Source organism: Oryzias melastigma, linkage group LG3 (genome assembly GCF_002922805.2).
Source record: "Oryzias melastigma strain HK-1 linkage group LG3, ASM292280v2, whole genome shotgun sequence".
Classification (NCBI taxonomy): Eukaryota; Metazoa; Chordata; class Actinopteri; order Beloniformes; family Adrianichthyidae; genus Oryzias; species Oryzias melastigma.
This window is the reverse complement of record NC_050514.1, coordinates 34,352,939-34,371,240: the sequence shown is the minus strand read 5'-3', so window position 1 is coordinate 34,371,240 and position 18,302 is coordinate 34,352,939. Positions and strand designations below refer to the sequence as shown.

At 41.7% G+C, this 18,302-nt stretch overlaps 1 protein-coding gene across 1 annotated transcript in view; it reads right to left on the bottom strand.

Moving 5' to 3' along the window:
• Nucleotides 1-17,003, bottom strand: part of cd81a (CD81 molecule a) — a 23,387-nt gene extending 6,384 nt beyond the window's left edge. The window contains exons 1-2 of the mRNA XM_024296010.2: nt 16,818-17,003; nt 6,656-6,770 (exon numbers count right to left, since the gene is read on the bottom strand). Coding sequence (XP_024151778.1) covers nt 6,656-6,770; nt 16,818-16,883 — 181 coding nt within the window. The 5' untranslated portion in view covers nt 16,884-17,003. The remainder of the gene's footprint in view (nt 1-6,655; nt 6,771-16,817) is intronic.
• Nucleotides 17,004-18,302: the final 1,299 nt, after the last annotated feature.

Genomic DNA, 18,302 nt, shown 5'->3' with positions numbered 1-18,302 from the left:
CAAACTGCAAACATCTGAACCATGTTCTAGTTAGGGAGCTTTCCCCTCCTGATGCCGCAAACAGATCTGCAGACGGACCTGCAGACGGACCCGCAGACAGATCTGCAGAAAGATCTGCAGACGGACCCGCAGACAGACCTGCAGACGGACCCGCAGACAGATCTGCGGACGGACCCGCAGACGGACCCGCAGACGGACCCGCAGACGGACCCGCAGACGGACCCGCAGACGGACCCGCAAACAGATCTGCAGACGGACCCGCAGACAGATCTGCAGACGGACCCGCAGACAGATCTGCAGACGGACCCGCAGACAGATCTGCAGACGGACCCGCAGACGGACCTGTGAACAGGCCTGCAGATGCTCCTGCATACAGCCCACAGACAGATAAGCAGACAAACCTGCAAAAAGATCTGCAGACGGTCCAGCAGAAACCCGCAAACAGACCTGTAGATGAAACCCCTAGATCGATCAGAACATAGACCCACACAGAGACGAACCTGTAAACAGACGTGCAGACGGACCTGCACACAGATCAGCAGACGATCTTCTGACCAGCAGCAGTTTGGCTGACTGCCGTTGAAGAAACATGACAAACGACCCCAACGACCCGTTTCAGATGAAGTTGAACCACAATCAGCTCATTGGAGCAAAATGGATTGAGAAGCATCACGAAGAGGAACTGTGAAACCTGAACAACATCTAAAGAGAATCGGTTTCAAACAACGACCAACAGTTTATTCATGTCTTTAGAGAGTTTTATTAGATTTTCTTAATCAAAAATGTAACTTTAAAAAATGTTTTGTTTATTTTCAGGTAAAAACATTTATTTTAATTCAGGTTTCAGCTGAAGGTTTCTGTTGGTGTCTTAGCCTTCAATTCTGGGACTGTTATGTTGTTATTTTTTCATCTTAACTTCCTTTTTTTTCCCTGACGATCTATAATTTAAATTCTCAAAAACGACAGACTATCATTAAACAGAAGGTTATCCAGGATTCGTCACGGTCGAAACACGGTGACGTCTTGGAGGACAACGGTCCACGCCTGTTGTCTGTCCTCCTGCTGTGTTTCAGGAGGGGGGGGCGGCTCTGTGTTCTGGCCCCCCCATCAGCCATAATTCAATTCCAGACCACTAACTGGAGCCCCACTTTGCCCCCTCCCTCACACATTTATCTTTCCTCACCCAGGAACAGGAGTCGGGCTAATTCAGAAATCGATATGCTGGCGAGTGCTGCCTCTGCGCTCACATTCGGCTGGGCTCTCTGCCATCCATCTGTCCTTTCTCACTTAGGAAATGATGCTTTTAAAAATTCCATTTGCTTAAATATCTCCTCCTCACTGTCTCCATTTAATCTTCTGTGGTTTCATTACGCTCTCCTCCTGCAGCCCAGCATCAGTTTTATGAAAAAGAGGCAGAGCGAGACCGCCGTGAAAAATCCAGACGAGGACATCTGATTTAAAAACACTCCAGCCACAATGACACGCCCATAAAAACTGTAGTCAGGCTCTGAAAATATCCTTTAGTTTCATGAGACTAAAGTTCAGCATCATCAAACTCTTCCGTACCAAAGCCTGCAATTTCAAAAACTGGGTTTGACTGATAAAATCACAGCGTCATCTGCATAGAAGTGAATCAAAACAACAGTCCATAATAATGCTCCACAAATGAGCCTTGAGCAGAAAAACATCATTTATGACAAATTCACAAAGGAGCTCAGATTCCTGCAGGTAGGGTCTGAATTAACACCCACCAGTGGCGAGAACTTTCTCCTCTTTTCAAATAAATGTGTAAATCAAATTAGTCGTTTCTTTTCCCTTTAATGCACGCGAGTTAAACAAACGTACGTGATTTAAGACGCCCCCACCCCCCCGTCGCTCCTGTAATACGTGTCCGTTCAGCGTTTAGTTTATGCTGGTGAAGGACCAGGTCAGGTGATGATTTTTAACAGGATCCAGGCAGAACGTGAGGATAAACCTGCCAGTTACACCAGCAACAAAGTCGAATAAAACGTTGGGAACATTTTTGGCCAAAGCCGAATAATAAATAAAACACTTGGTCAAATACAGAATAGTGACTGAATAACAAATGAAGGGGGGTGTTTTTATGATTTACATATTACAGTAATAGCCTAGAATATATTTTACACAACTTTTCAAATAAAACAAATGTTTATTTTACATTTTAGCCTTCAAGCTGTTCCAGTGAGTGATCTAGTGCATTTCATAAACAAAACATTGATTCTGACAGATTATTATCATCATTTAGTGTCTGCATGTAACCTCATACACTTTTCATTACATCCATCACACACATTTCTCCATAGAATTCTGCAGAGGGAAGTTGGTCTGATAAACCAGGCCCTGGCGGTTGATTGGCCCTCTGCTGTAGCTCTCTAGATTAATATCGATATATATAAATGTAAGATTTTCTATCATGGTTATTATCCACATCAGCTCTGTAGTTCTGTTCTCTATTCTCATTTACTTCAACTCTCCTCTGTTCTTTATTATTTATTATATTTAGTTCTCTGTGATTCTGTTGGGTGCAGTGGGATTCACGTGTTGTTCCTCTTTCTCCTCCGGTGGAGCGGGAGGGAATTCAGATTCCTGGTGGACCGTCTGTGCTCCTGTTCTTGGCCGTGGACCTCGCCTCTGGCTAATCCTGGCTGTGGACCTCGCCCCCACCTGTCCCACAGTACTATCCTGCTGAACTCTATTCAAATACGTAGTTGTAGAGATGGATAAAATGATTTTTCTTAAACAGTTCTGGTAAATCTCCTGTCCGTCCTGGGATAGGATCTCTCCTTCATGTGGACACCCTTAAGGTTTCTTCTTTTTTATTCCGAGTCGTTTTTTTTAGGAGTTTTTCCTTACCGGGAGGAAGGGTTTTAGGACAGAAATAACCAGATTTATTTAGTCTCTTCAGTTTTTAGCTATTGTTTATATTTTACGACTGAGCTTCTGCTTCTGTACAATTACCAGCATGAAGCCCAATGAGAGAATTGTTCTGTGATATTGAGCTGTATAAACACAATAAACAGACTCTTGTGTTTATAATTTGTCTTTCATTCACAGGTTTGTTCCTAAACTCACAACCAAAAACAGCTTCATCTTGTGGTCAACAAGTGTTTACAACGCGATGAAAAGTGTCCCCTGCTGCTCCCTGTAGATCCTTTTCACTAAAACATTCCAGTTTATGGGAACATTTCAGAAGAATGGAGAAGTCTGAACCAGTGGTGAGAGACAAAATGTTTTCAGAGGAAAAGAAGAATTCACACTCAAAGCTGCGTTCACTTTCACAACTTCTGCAGGAAACAATCTGCTGATTGTAATCAGCAGAAACAAGGTTGAACATGGAGGGGACGGCGCGGTCCGGCTGGTTTCACTTCTCCTGACCTAAACTTAGCGCCGTCCGGCCGTCCGGGTGTTCCTCTGCTGCTATTTCTGTGAGAACCTTCTGGAAACAGCAGCTGGGTGTAAAATGGCTGGAGAATCCCCGGATAAGCGTGAGTCACGCTGGTGTTCTGGGAAGTGACAGGAAACTCCCCGTTTCCTTTCACTTGTTCGGAGGGACGGGCGTTGAATTCCATCCGGAGTAAATGAGTCAAGGGGAGTCGAGCGGCGAGCTGCTGTGCAGCTTTGAGGAAACACTTTCCATAGAAGGACGTCAGACTATCTCCTCTCCGTCTTCCTTATCTCAGACCTTTATGCTTTTTCTTTCAGGTTCTAGTTTATAGAAGTTTGTACTAAAAACTCCAAACTTTCCAGCCTAAAAAGAACATTTTTGATAAAAACGAGTCTTCAGTTAATGAAACATTTGAACAAAAACTAAAACAGAAGCTGAAACACATTCTTCAGCTTCAGTTGACTAATTTTAACCATTTCTTGGGTAAAATAGATGTCTGGAACCACATGAAGGAGGGGGGGGGGTCAGAGATTTTGAGACAAAGAAAGAAGCAGATGTAGGAAAAATGGGCAGAGCGAGAAGTGGGCGGGTCCTGGATGGGGGGGTAACGAGACATAAGGTGGCTTTAACACTAACCATAACCAGATGGGGAGGTACGGCAGAGCCGCAGTGGAAAGAAACCCAGCGGCGTGAAGAAAACAAAACTCTGAGGGCGGGAGGAAGATTTGTGGAGCTGAGGAGGAGGAGGAGGGAGTGAGGAATTCTTTCCTACACTGAAACGTTTTTTCCTTCTTCTTCTTCTTCTTCTTGGGAGGGAGCTGCAGTCGTTCTGCAGACATGGAGGAACATGAAAGTCCATTTGCAGCTTCTTCCTCTTCGCGTCCAAACACAGAGGAGAACTTTGTTTTGAGGCTTTAAGGAGGTCACATGATGAGCTGCACGCCTCCTCTCAGGTCACGAGCTCCTCTGGAAGGGTCTCCCAGCAGACTCCGAAAAGCTTCCTCTTCTCCTTTCAGACCTTTCTCAGATTCTACATTTTTTGGCCCCTCCTTCTGATTTTCAGGAAACTGCAGTGAAGTGACTCACTTTGGCCAAAACAGCAAATGTTTGAGGTTAGCGAGAATGCTACTTTCTGCACCCAAGCTACACTCTGTGGGTGAGGTCAAAGGTCAGCTCGTTTGGACCCCGTTAGCTTCACTTATGTCGAAAGTACTGAAAAAAAATGTGATTTTTAAAAATGTCTTTCTTAAAAAACATAAACTTTTAGAACTTCAGCTTCCAACTTCAGCTAAAGCAACATTTTCTATTCATCTGAAGCTTTTTAGGCATTTTTCAGCATTTAATTTACTCACATTATTTAACTCTTATGTACAGATTTAATGAACATTTATCATGTTTGGAGCTCTTATTTTTCAGCTTTTACACTTTTTTCAGTCAATTTTACCTTATAGAACATAAAAGAATAGGAATAGAATAGAACACTGTCATGAACATACTAGGAGCACAACAAATTTAATTTTTGAACATTTATTATAAATAAGCCACAAGATTTTCTCTTCTGTAAATTCCGGTTTTATTCTGGTGTGTTTGCTGGCTTTGTCCGTTTTGAAATTCATGTATGATTTTATTTTGTAGGAGTCCTTTATCTACATTTGCTTTAAAAATAGCTTAAACTGCTCATAAAATATTCATTTTATTCAACACTAAGAACTGCTTCAGCTCATATAGTTGAGAAAATCTTATCCAAGACTAAAGTGATTTATTTATATTTTTCTATTCTGCAGAATTAACACATTTTTAATATTCTTTTTTTAATTAAAAAATATATAATTATTTTTCTTACTATAAAGTCAATATTTAAAGCATTTCTTAAATGTTTTGTTAATGTTAGATGTTAGAATAAAACAGCATTTTCATCCGTTTCAGTTTAAAAACATGTTTTGTTAAAGCTAAACTACTAAACTACAGTCTTTGAGACGTCAAATTTGTTTGATAAAAACTTCTTTTAAAGCTTGTTTTAGATTATTTTTGTTCTTTTTTAAACTCAACAGCAGATTTATCCTCGTTCAGCATTTTCCTGAAAACAGTGACTTTGTTCTTCCTGTTTGGTTTTATAACCGTCTCGCTTTACTTTGTCAATGTTTTTGGATGTTTGATGCTTTTATGGTTTAAATAAAACAACAAAACACAGCTTGAAAAATATTTTGGTAACATTTCCAACAATCATTGATGCTCTAAGAGTTTCTGAGCATCACATTTGTGTACAGTTTACTATAGTGTACTACCTTGTGTAGTTTGGGTAACAAAGACTTTGTTTTGGTAGCAGTGGAGGTGAAACGCCAAAATGGGTTTTGGTTTCAGACAGTTCTGTTGTTTGGTCCATGACCGGCGCCGTAGCACCTCTCAAACCGGGCCAAATGTTCTGTGTCTGAGAGCAGAACAAGAACCAGAACCATCCCAGCAGCCAAACATCCATCATTTGGGGTGAAGAACAATTTTTGTCTTTATCAGAAACTGATTTCAAATCAAATTTAAACAACTGGATTTATTAAGCATCGATTATCGTTTTACCCACAATGCAAAGCTCTAATACCAGCTGGAGAAGCTTCAATAGCTTTAATTAAACCCCACCCCTAACCCAATAAAGGACCAGGAACAGCAGGAGGCAAACCCAGAAACCTCCAAAGATCTTCATCAAACAGACGATCAACCGGCTGGACCGATTGGTTTTAGCCTTTCCTCAGAAAACAGATCAGCTTTAGGATCAGGTGCAGGATCAGCTATAAGATCCACTTTAGGATCAGCTGTAGGATCAGCTTTCAGATCCGCTGTAGGATCACCTTTAGGATCCACTTTAGGATCAGCTGCAGGATCAGCTATAAGATCCACTTTAGGATCAGCTGTAGGATCCGATGCAGGATCACCTTTAGGATCCATTGCAGGATCCTCTGTAGGATCACCTTTAGGATCCGGTGTAGGATTCGCTTTAGGATCCACTTTAGGATCAGCTGCAGGATCCGCTGCAGGATCAGCTATAAGATCCACTTTAGGATCAGCTGTAAGATCAGCTTTAAGATCCGCTGTAGGATCCGCTGTAGGATCAGTTTTATGATCCGCTGTAGGATCAGTTTTAGGATCAGCTTTAGGATCCGCTGTAGGATCAGCTGCAGGATCAGCTTTAAGATCCGCTGTAGGATCAGCTTTAGGATCCACTTTAGGATCCTCCGTGTGTGCGGGTGTCGTCCTTACTGTTGTAGAAGGTGCTGGGGGGTTGCCGTCCGTCCAGCGTGATGTCCAGAAGACTCTTGACCTGGTGGTCATGTCTCATGAAAAGAGCCAAACCCAGGATCCCTCCTCCAACGAGCTGCAACACAACAACATTTTAGTTAGTTTTAATAAGTTCAGTGTCTTGGTTTCAATGACCTGTCGGCGCTTCTGAGCACGCTCAGTGAAGGAGAAAGTCCTGATGGTAAACCTCAGACACCTAAAAAGTTAAGAAAATACAGATAATCTGCTGGTTAATGATAAGAATTTGTGTTACAGTAACACAACTTCACGACAATCGCAGAACAAGCTGAGATAGAGACGTAAAGGGAGTGAAAAAATGCTCAAAAATGCTATGTCCAGTTTTTTTCAAATGGTACTCGAGTAAAGTCAGATATTACTATTACATATTATGGATGATATCCAACTGTCCAGTTCTCTAATACAGTCAGTGGATTAAAGCAGTGAAGACGTGGAGCACCAACACTCAGCAGTAGTCAGATGAGTCCATTAAAATGAAAGTGAGGCCTGAGTGCTCAGAAAGCACAGACGCTGCCCGATAACAGCAGGTCGGGAGATCCCACCTGACCTTCAACAGCTTCTGAGAGGAGAGCAGCTTCACAGCACAAGAATGAAACACAAGAGTCCCCAAAACACTCAGTGATTGAACGGCAGCAGGAGAAGCTTCTGTTGTTTTTGTCTTTTAATGAAAGTCAAACGGATTCTGGTTCAGGAGAAGTTTCTTCAGCAGTTTGATCACGTTCAGATGACAGAATAATCACGAGAAACATGTAACGTTCACAAACTGAAGTTGTGAGGGAGTTACTGAGCACCCAGCCCCCCCCTGTCCAGTTAGGTTCATTCCAGAGCGACAGCAAGCTGCTGCCTAGCAACCAGATAAACAGCGGCGCTGGCGACAGAGTTCAGCCGTCTGAGGCGGCCTAACTTCATGTCAGGCTGCCGTGAGGAACAGAGTCCAGCCGGCACGAAGCGGAGCTCCAACACGGCCCGCAGCTGCTGCACAGACATCAAAACGCCATTACGGGCGCCATCAGTGATCTACAAACCACAAGCATGGAATCAGGAGGAGTCGACCACAGAATACGAGCTGATCTCCAACAAGCTGAAACCACAGATCGATGTTGTGTGTCCGAACATTTCCCTCCTTCCTGAAGCTGAATGGACCTCAGGTTCAGGTGCAAACGGTTCTTGAGGTGCGGTTACGGCGCTGGAGCCGACTTCTCTGTCTGATCTAACAGCAGCACTGAAACCTACAGCTGTGAAACGCTGAGACATCCTGTGACGAAGAGGAAGCAGGAAGCTAGCTACTTTTGTAGCACAGACTGCCCCCGGGGTAACAGGAGCTGCCCCCGGGGCAGAAAAAGAGCTTCCTTCTTCAGCTCAACCAGTTAAAGAAAATCCGAACAGAAGCTTTAAATTAGGGCTGCAACGATTAGTCGACTAATCGACTATTAAAATCGTCTACAACTCATTCAATAGTCGTTTAGTCGTTACTTTATATTATATGGAGTCAGAGTGTGACTCGGAGTGTGACTCTGCTAGTGTCTCTAGCTTTATGGACTATTTTGGTTTTTTACACTAATTTGGAGTTAAGCTAATATTTCAGCTACATGCTAGCTGTTTTGGATAATTTCGGCTTTTTTTAGGTTCTTAGGCTGTTTTGAAGTTTAGCTATTTTTTCAGCTACATACTAGCTGTTTTAGCTAATTAAGGATTCTTTCAGTTTTTTAAGCTATTGCGAATTTTAGCTATTTTTTCAACTACATACTAGCTGTTTAAACTAAGTTAGACCTTTTTTTTAGCTTTTTGGGCTATTTTGGAGTTTAGCTAATATTTCAGCTACATGCTAAATTTTACGGCTATTTTGGAGTTTAGCTAATATTTCAGCTACATGCTAACTTTTTTGGCTAATGTAGGCTATTTTTCTAGTTTTTTAGGCTATTTTGATGCTTAGCTATTTTTTTCAGCTACATGCTAGCTCTTTTGGCTTATTTAAGCTTTTTTTTTTTTTTACTTTTTTGGCATTTAACTAATATTTTTATGTCTATCAGCTTCAGCATTTTCAGCTATTAATTTCAGCTTCTTCAGCTATCAGCACTAGCATCTTCAGTGGCCAAATTCAGCTTACAACATTCACACTAGCATTATCGCTGGTAATGCTACATATCTAGTTTTTAATTAGTTGAAAACTAAAGATGGTTAAGATGTGAGCTTTACATTCAGTTTGCATATGACCCAATTAATTGACTAATCGGAAAGTCGACTATTAAAATAATCCTTTGTGATTATAATCCTCAAATTTCCCAAAAGGTTCTGCCGAGTCGCCCACTTTTGCACGATTGGTCAAAAATCCAAAGTGGTAAATTTCCTCACAAAAAGATCAAGTGAACTGGAAGAACAAATCTGATCATTCAGATCTTTTAAACCATCAGATGATGCAGATCTACACGTTTTAGTCCGTCTCACGGTTTACTTCGTGCACACGGTGACTCAGCCTCAAGCTTCCTGTTTCTGTGGAAACGCACGGTTCTTGGTGGAGCGGGCGGCGCAGATGGTCTTAACTTCAGTGGAGGTGTGAGGGAGGATGTGGTTAGAAACTCCAGAAAATGTTTTAAAAATTATTTACCACGCTAACTTGGAGTGGTTGCCATGGTTACGTGTTTGGTTGAGAGTGAATCAGTTCAGACAAGTTTGTTGATCGAATCTGTAGATTAAGACGATCAAATGACATATTTGTAGTTCTAGTGGACATCATGTGGGACAGATTTTTTTTTTTTATTCTATGCAAGTTTTATGCTTTATTTTGAATAAATAGAATAAAAAATCTGATAAACAGAAAGCTTTTTTCAAATGAAACCATGATAAAAGAACTTCCTATGGACGTCAGTGTCTTTACATGGCGGGGCAGCCCCAACATTTGGGTTCAGTTTCTCATGTTCACATCGTGGCACTGCAGGGCGGGGGGGAACAGCTGCCAAGAGTGTCTGGAGGGACATTTACAACCGTCGTTAACTGGAAAGAGCTGGACAGTCGAGTCCAGGACCAACAGATGAACGGAGATGCTTGGATCCAATGGCCTTTCGTCCAAAGATGGCGTTCAAGACAACCCAAAGCCCAACCAAAGTCCATCCGTCAACCAACACGCAAATACCAACGACCGTCAAGTCCTCCATCAATGGACGAGTTCAGATCCATCTGAACATAATCGGGTGTCTTGACCAACGTGACTCTTTTTAACGGGTCTGTCTAACTGCTCTGGAATCAGAAGGAAGAATAGCATCTCAAGGCTGTAGGAGGTCAATAAAGAGCTAGTACTCACTCCCTACCAATGACTAGTTTGGTGTAAGGCCCACGTGTCAAAGTCATGGACCGGGGGCCGGATCCGGCCCTCCAGATCATTTTATTTTATTATTATTAATGACCCGATGTTATCTTGCGCTCATTTTTAACTTGTATAATTTTGACAAAAATATGTTTATGTTTATTTTGGAGTTTTTTTCAGCTACAAGCTAGCTGTTTCGGCTAACCTAAGTTTTTTTTGTTTTGTTTTTTAGGCTAATTTGGCATTTAGCCATTATGTTAGCTGGCTATCAGCTTCAGTGTTTTTAGCTATTAATTTCAGCATCTCCAAATTCATCTTCCAGCATTCACACTAGCATTATCTTAGGTAGTGCTATATATCTAGTTCATAATTATGATAAAAAGTTATGGTTTTAACGTTTTAAAAATGTAGTTTTAGTGTTCAATAAATGTGTATCCTGTTCGGCCCGTGACCTCAGGTGTGTTTTGGATTTTGGCCCCTTGTGTGATTGAGTTTGACCCCCCTGGTGTAAGGACACCGTGTCACCCGTACATCATAAGTGCGTGTAACTTCCATTATCCTTATGAACACAACAATGGTACATTCCACTTTAATGACAGTAACGACATAGACACCGACTACGTTCATACTGAACATAAGTTCACGTGGCCCGCCTGCCTGAGCTCAACGCCGCGGCCACATGTGGGTGGAACTACCAGCTAATGTTTAGATAGTTGAACTCTGGTCGCACCACCCAATTTGCGCTGCCAGATTGCCGCGCCGCCGGACTTCAGATCGCTTCAATTCGCATCTGTGTCATTGACTTAACATCCAAACTGGCCGCCTCTGCCGCGCAAATGGCGTTGGGTGAGACACGAGGGAGGACATGCCTGTGCTCCTCTCTACGACCCTCCACGCACCCGAACAACCCAAAAACCACCCGTACAGGTGGATGTGACCAAAGCTTTTCATACAGCTCAATACATGATCAGGTGAGTTCCAGCCAAGGAGAACCAAAGTCATTGACAGTAAAAGAGCGGATATAAGGTACAGCTGGAGGTACAGCTTGGCTGGAGAAACTTGTGCCATTTACACCAATTATGCAATCAATGTTTCTGTGAGTTCAAGTTTCCAGTTTGTTTTTTTTAACAGTTTGGATGAAGATTTCAGAGAAGAGTTTGATTCTGTTTCCTGCCTCACATTCCAGCTTAAATGGTTGTTTAAATAAAGGCCAGCATCTCCTTTGGTGCTGAATGGGGTTCATTACACCCCCTCTTAGCCAAACAAAGCAGACGCGGAGTCCCAGCGCATTCAAACGTGTTGCATAAGACCACGTTCTCACAGTCCGGTAAGAACTTCTGAAAGTTGCTGGTTCGGGTCGAGTCAAACATTCCGGTTCCACAGGGAACCGCGAGTTTCCCCATCAGGGTCTATTTCTGCTGTGGGAGGAGGGATACAGAATGCTGGACATGCCAGGCCGGGGGGTTGGGGTGCCGCGGCCTCGACACAACCCCCACCCCCTCTAGAGCCACGCCCCGTTTCCACAGCCACTCAAATCCATCTGCAGAGAAGCCATCGGCTCCACGTTGAACTCGTGTTGCCTTCAGGAGCCCGTGGAGATCTGCAGCGCCGACAACGACTTACGGCTGAACTAGCGGGGCGGGGCGGGGGGTGGGGGGGGGTCATGTACTGTAGGAATCCTCTGAAGTTCATGATGGATTCTCAAGACTCTGAAGGTGAAATGTTTGAAGTTGTTGCAGGTCAGAGGTGAGACCTGCAAAAAGCAGCTGAAGCTTCTGCAGAAACAACTTTTATTCCTTCAGTTTTCTACATAACTGTATGGAGCTACATTGGAGCCAATATTATTTGAAACCCAAATAAAACAAAAAGAAAAAAAAGTAAAATGTCCAAAACGTTTTGCTATTCTAAAATAAGCTTAAATACATAGTTACATTTCATTACGCATAATGTTCTCTAACATGGAGCTCTATAGGGTTAAAAAAGGGTCACCCACCACACTGTGCAGGACGAATGCATCAGATCTTTACAAAAGATTTGTTCATTTATACATTTCTCAAATCAAGTGTTTCTGCTTTGACAGCTTGTTGGTTTGGTCATTTGTTTACCACAAAATGAGATTCCTTTATTGTCTCCATCAAAGAAAGTGATTATAACTACTATTAATAACTATATTTTCAATAAAATATTAATGTAATATATACTGGTAAAAACAAAAGGAAGAGGAAGAGCAAGAAAGAAAAATTAAGTATAATCAAAACAATAATGATGCAAAAGGAAAAGATAAACATGAAGAAACCACAGAGTTTACCGTGAGGCTCAGACTCACATTTCCTGCATGAGAAAAAGTGTGAGCGCATTAATCATGAGGTCGCAGGAGATGACTGTAAAACCGTGTTTTAGCCATTTTATCCAAACATGAGGACGTTTTCGATGCCTGTTTTTAACACAATAAGAGCTTTGAACGGGCTAGAACGTCGTTTTGGACGTGCGGTTTGTAGGCTAGTACGATAGTACGGACAATACAGCAATTTCTGCCTAAATGATCACAGTTATCAGAGTCAGTGAACGCACCGGGACTGAAGTTACCGCCCTCATCGATTTTGATTGGTCCTTAAAAGTAAGAAGTTAAAAAAAAAACTGAAACTGAAAAAAAGGCTTAGAAGTCAAAATGTTCGGATTCGAAATTGGGAAAAAAAATTAAAGAGAAAAATTTGAAACTAGGGCAAACGATTATTTTAATACTCGACTAATTGGGTCATGCGTAAAGTGGATGTAAAACTCACATCTTAACCATTAAAGTAACTAAAAACAAAAGACAATTAGGATGATATTTTATTAAACTTTTAATGAATCGTGCACCCTCTGTCCTTTATTTCATTCTGTCGTAAAAACAAGATTAAATCAAATGAGATTTTTTTCTGAAACAAGGAACTATTTTTTACTAAAGATAAAGTTTTGGTCTCATTGACTCAAATATAACAAAAGTACATTTTTTGGTGCTGAATGCTCACAACTTTATTACTCCCTGACTCCATAGAATATAAATAACAACTAATCGACTATTAAATTAGTCATTGACTAATTTAATAGTCGATTAGTTGTTAATTAGTCAACTACACATTTTCATTTGAAACTGAAAAAAAAGGTTCTGAAATCGAAATTTTGAGTTTTGAAACCTAAAAAAACAGAACATTTGAAGATGAAATTCATTAATTTTTTTTAGAATAGCAAAACGTTTTAGACATTTTTGGCCAATATTTTTTTCAATTTGTTTTATTTGGGTTTTAAACTATATTGGCCCCAATTTAGCTCCATACAGTTAAGATGGTAAGAAATGTTCTGGTGTAAAGTTCTGGTCTTTTGGAGCCATTAGTTGAGCTTTTATTTGGAAAAATTCATACAAAAGGAGAAGTGAAGCTTTAAAAACGTTGGTTCACTTCAGAATCTTTGAGGTTTTTATAGTTGCTTCACTAAAATAATCCAATAAAATTCCATTTGACACATCAGAACTCTACTTTTTTTACTGGGTTGGATGGAAAACTCTCATTTAGTTTTGATCAAAATAGTATTTTAGGAAAACCAGAAGCAGCTAGACAAACAGTGAAAGCTGGAAGGGGGAATGGGCGGAGCTACAAAGGCACAGGAGCGTGATAAGATTAAAAAAAGTCCTGACAGAATCATGTGATGTTTGTTTGGAAACCAGACCAGCTCAACCTTCTCTTAACAATCATTTAGGAGCTAAAGAACAAGAACCTCATCTCTGAAAGCGTCCGAAAAAGGGACTAGGAACATCTTGGGAGGAATTGATGTCTCTGTTGTCATGGAGACCAGACCAGTAAACAAACAAACCCGGGAAACTGGGGAGATTTACAAACTTCAGTGACTCCTAGAATGATTCACAGCAGAAGTGACGGTTCTGAGATGAACTTCAGGGTTTGAGTCAGGAGGAAACGGACGTTAGAAACTGAAGAAACTGCAGCATCATCAACAACCCTTTAACGCTGGAGCTTCAGTGTTTACAGCCTTTCGACTACTGTAATTATTCAACCATTTACACAATTAACATACTTCCAGTGGATTCTGCCACAGAAAAAAACCTGTTTTTAGCTGTAATTCAACACATCACATCAGTGAGAGCATATTCGTCTAACCATCACGGTCATAGCAGCATCCGTTCTTCACTAAAGAGCCTTTCAAACTCCATTGATTTAAATATTTATGATGTTTCTTTCACTAATGAATTGTAAATGCATTTTCAATTTTCTCCATGTCAGAATTATCTCTGGTCTTAAATGGTTCACTGTATTTTACAGTGACCGTCGACAATGACAGGTTTCCACTGGAAACTCCATTTGGAGGGTGTTGTCTCCACGGCAACCACAACAGAATAACAGAGCTGAATGCGTCTGCAGGTTAGGAATGTTTCCGTAACAATCGTCTCTTCACTGGTTTCTTAGATCTAGTCGTGTAGCAAATATCTTATGTGCCATAAAGATTAGCAGAGAAATTTCTGGCACACAGTGAATACCAGTCTGTGGACCACTGACTGCACAAGAGAACTGGACTGAGAGAGTGTGATGTCATCCATACAAGGGGTTTACTTCAGGCTCCAACCAACGGGCATCAATTGAGTCACTATTTTTTGTTTAGTGATACGGAGGCCGCCATGTTGGAGCCCGACGTCAGTCAACAGTGATTGGTTTGACTCTGTGTGAGTCAACGTTTCTATGGCAACCACTGTCACCGATCAGGAGTGAGCTGGTTGGAAGGCCAGCACTTAAAAGTTGGACCATTGACTGTACAAGAGGACTGGACTGAGTGAGTGTGACATCATCCATTCAAAATTGTTTACTACTGGGTCCAGCCAAAGGACGTCAATTCAGTCGCTATTTTTTAGCGATATGGAGGCCGCCATGTTGGAGCCAGACGTCGTCAGTGAGCAGTGATTGGTCCGAGTCGGTCTGAGTCGACGTTTCTATGGCAACCATTCAGGAGTGGGCTGGTTGGAAGCAGGCTACACAAAATTTGTCAAATATTGGACGTGGTGGCCAGCAGGCTCCACCCACTTTTACTGAGATATCTGATTGGTCAGTTTATAACTTGAGTAACTTCATACAAAATATCATGAAAAATATCAAGAATAAGTTGAAAAAAAAGCTGAATGAGTAATCGCTGTTTGTTTCTCTATAGACGCCATTGGTATTTTGGTTTCTTGGAGCCAGATCCTTTTTGGAACACAGGGGGGGAGGAGTCACTCAGTCCAGTTCTCATGTACAGTCAGTGGTCTGCACAGAAGGATCAGAAGGAGTACGGGGAATCCATTCAACTCTTAATTCCATAGTTTGTAGTTCATGTTCTTCACATCTATGTGACCATTTTTTTTTAAATGTAGAGTAATGTGAAGGAAGGGTTTAAAATGAAAATAACTACTATAAATCCAATTTTAATTCATTAGTAGAGCCGGGGAGGGATGATATAAGTTCACTTCCTCCCACTCCCTTTAAATCAATCTATCATTTGATGTCTTGTTATCCTGTTTGACATGTCTTTGTGGATGTAAACCTCTGTCGATTGGTTGTATTGCAAAATAAGTCTTGATTGCTTGAAATAAACCATTTCTAATCTACTCTAAGTTTCCTTTAAATGGTTTCTGAAGTTTTGAATCATAATTTTCTTGTTGAAAGTTCTACCTTTATTGAGGATAAGTCTACTTAAGAGCTTTAAAAAGATAAAAACAAAAATGTGATTGTGAGTTTGCGAGCAACAAGTTTGAAATATTTCCTCAGATTTTACTGCAGTATTTAGACCGTTACTATGAGTACATCACGATAACATCATAGCAACATCCGTTCTTCTCTGAAGAGCTTTTCAAACTCCATTGATGCTTCTTCACTAATGATACGACATTATGATGCCACATATAACGGCTGGTTTAGTGTGGTAGTTTATTAATCCACCTTAAAAGTGAAGGGACACATTTAAAGGTGGATCTGATGGTTGGAAGATGAATGGAGCTTTCAGTGCAGACAGCAGGGTGGTGAAGGGGGGTGGCGCAGTGCCACACCCCTTATGACCACACAGGACTGACTGTAGGCTGTGGTGGAGCGTCCTCCCTGGTCATTTAACCTGAAGACTGGAGAGTTGGTTAGACTGGATAAGGATATCTTTCCTAAAATGTTTGAGATAAAAGTTCCCCAAACTAAGTATTTAATAAAAACAGGTTTTATTTCCGGATTCTCCTAAAATAAACTTTCAGTCGAAGCTCTTTTCCTGTCGAAGCTCCAGACTGCTGGACGGGGCGGCAGCAGCCTCAAATGTTTCCATGATCCATTTACCAAACACAGAGCTTTGACTCACCGCTGGAAACCACCAACAAGACATTCCCCCAGCGCGCGCGCGCAGCCACACGCCCGCCAGTACAGGCGCGCGCGCGCTGGGTGGAGGATGTAACGCAAACAAAAGGTTTTCTCCAAAACTCAAAGCATCATCCAGATACCGTTACTTCCATCCTATGGAGCCCCCTCCTCCTCCCCGAGGGAACTAACCAACACGGCGGAAGCAGCTGCGCCGCAGCTAGCATGATCCCAAATCAGAATACACTGTTTAAGGTTTATTTAATTACGCTTTAGTCGAGGTTAAATACAAAATATAGAAAACTTCACATCATGTGGTTTTAATGGTTCCACAAAGCGGGTAACGGAGGAGGCCTGCTGGCGCTGGACGGCGCGGGTGATTTATCGGTCATTCATAACGGAGACGAGGCGGGACCCTGAACGCACCGCGAGGGAGCGGCGGGCTGCTCACCCAGAAGATGAAGTTGAAGACGAAGAGCGTGTACTTGATGCATCGGGTGCAACCGTCGACTCCCATGGTGCTCCGGGCGAAAGCTGGTCAGAGGACGGACGAACGGCGCGAAAAGACGGCAGACGAGGCTGAGAACAAACGCTAATCCCGACTCCGGAGCGTGGAAACAAGGCGACTCCCTGCTCCTCCCTCCTCCCTGCCTTTTGTCTTAGCCCCGCCCACAGGGGGTGTCAGGGCCCGCCTTCCCCGGCCGGCCTGCCTGCCACGCCCTGCTATGACGTGTTTGATTTATAACCAATGAAAGAGGAGAACACAGAGGGACAAAAAAATGATAAAAAAAAAAAAAATTAAAAAAAACTTTTTTGGTTCAGGATATTGTTACATGAAACTACTGAGCTTTTCATTCAAAGACCACATTTTAATGATGTTTTTGAAAATTTTAATCAAGAATTTAAGATTAAAACAGTGCTTTTGAGTATTTCTTTATTCCATTTATAGTGAATCAGGAACAGAAAGAGGACTACAGTTTAAAAAAAAAGGATTACATTTGTGGGCGGAGCCACAAGCTCCCTGCTCCGCCCAATTTTGATGCATCACTCACATACACAAATCCATGAACGTCTTTGTTTTTTCTCATCTGAGCTGAAATCTGGACCAAAGCTGGATAACTGGATATTGTCCGCCATTTTTGTTGCACCGCTACTGCTGTCTTGGGGCTGTGAGGGGCTGTAAGCTAGTGGGAGGGCATGTAAACAAAAGGATTAATGAGGGCAGGCTTTATCTGGGCCCCATTCCAGTCAAAATCTACAACTTCTAATTCCAACATTTTTTCCTCAATTGCTTCCTAAAGATGCCTGAGAAGTTGGATAAAAATCTTTAGAATGACCTTTTTCTCTCTAGCTGGTGCTAAATTAAAGTCAAAGGTCAAAGAAACTCCAAAGGTTGTAGACTTAAGCCGACAACATGTGTGTGAAATTTTATGAAAATTGTTCAAACGAAAGTTTCATTTTCTTTAATTGTGGAAAAATGTAAAAATTGACAAATCTCAGGTTTTATCACAAAATGGCCACCAAGTCATAGGTCGTGTGTCCATCCTGTAATAATTTCAAAACTTCTTTTAGATATCCCAGATATGTTTGTTTTTTTACATCGTTTGTGGATTTTGAAATTGTTTTACTTTTGGCTCCATAAGAAATTTACGGCCCATTGCTCACCTGGGATGGGGTGGTGGGTGTTCGTTCAATATGCCAAAGATTCATTTTTTACAGGGTACTAGGTGTGTTCAAATTTGGGACCTTTTGCGGATGCGGCGAAGGTCAAATGTTCTCTCAAAGGCGCAGAAATGATCTCCTAGTGACTGCTGCAGACCATCATCATTTGCATAAAACACTTTTAGATCTTGGTGTGTAAAACTGACAAACATTTAATACCAAACGTGATCATTTGGATTATATAAACCTAAAATCTAAATTTTACAAATAAACA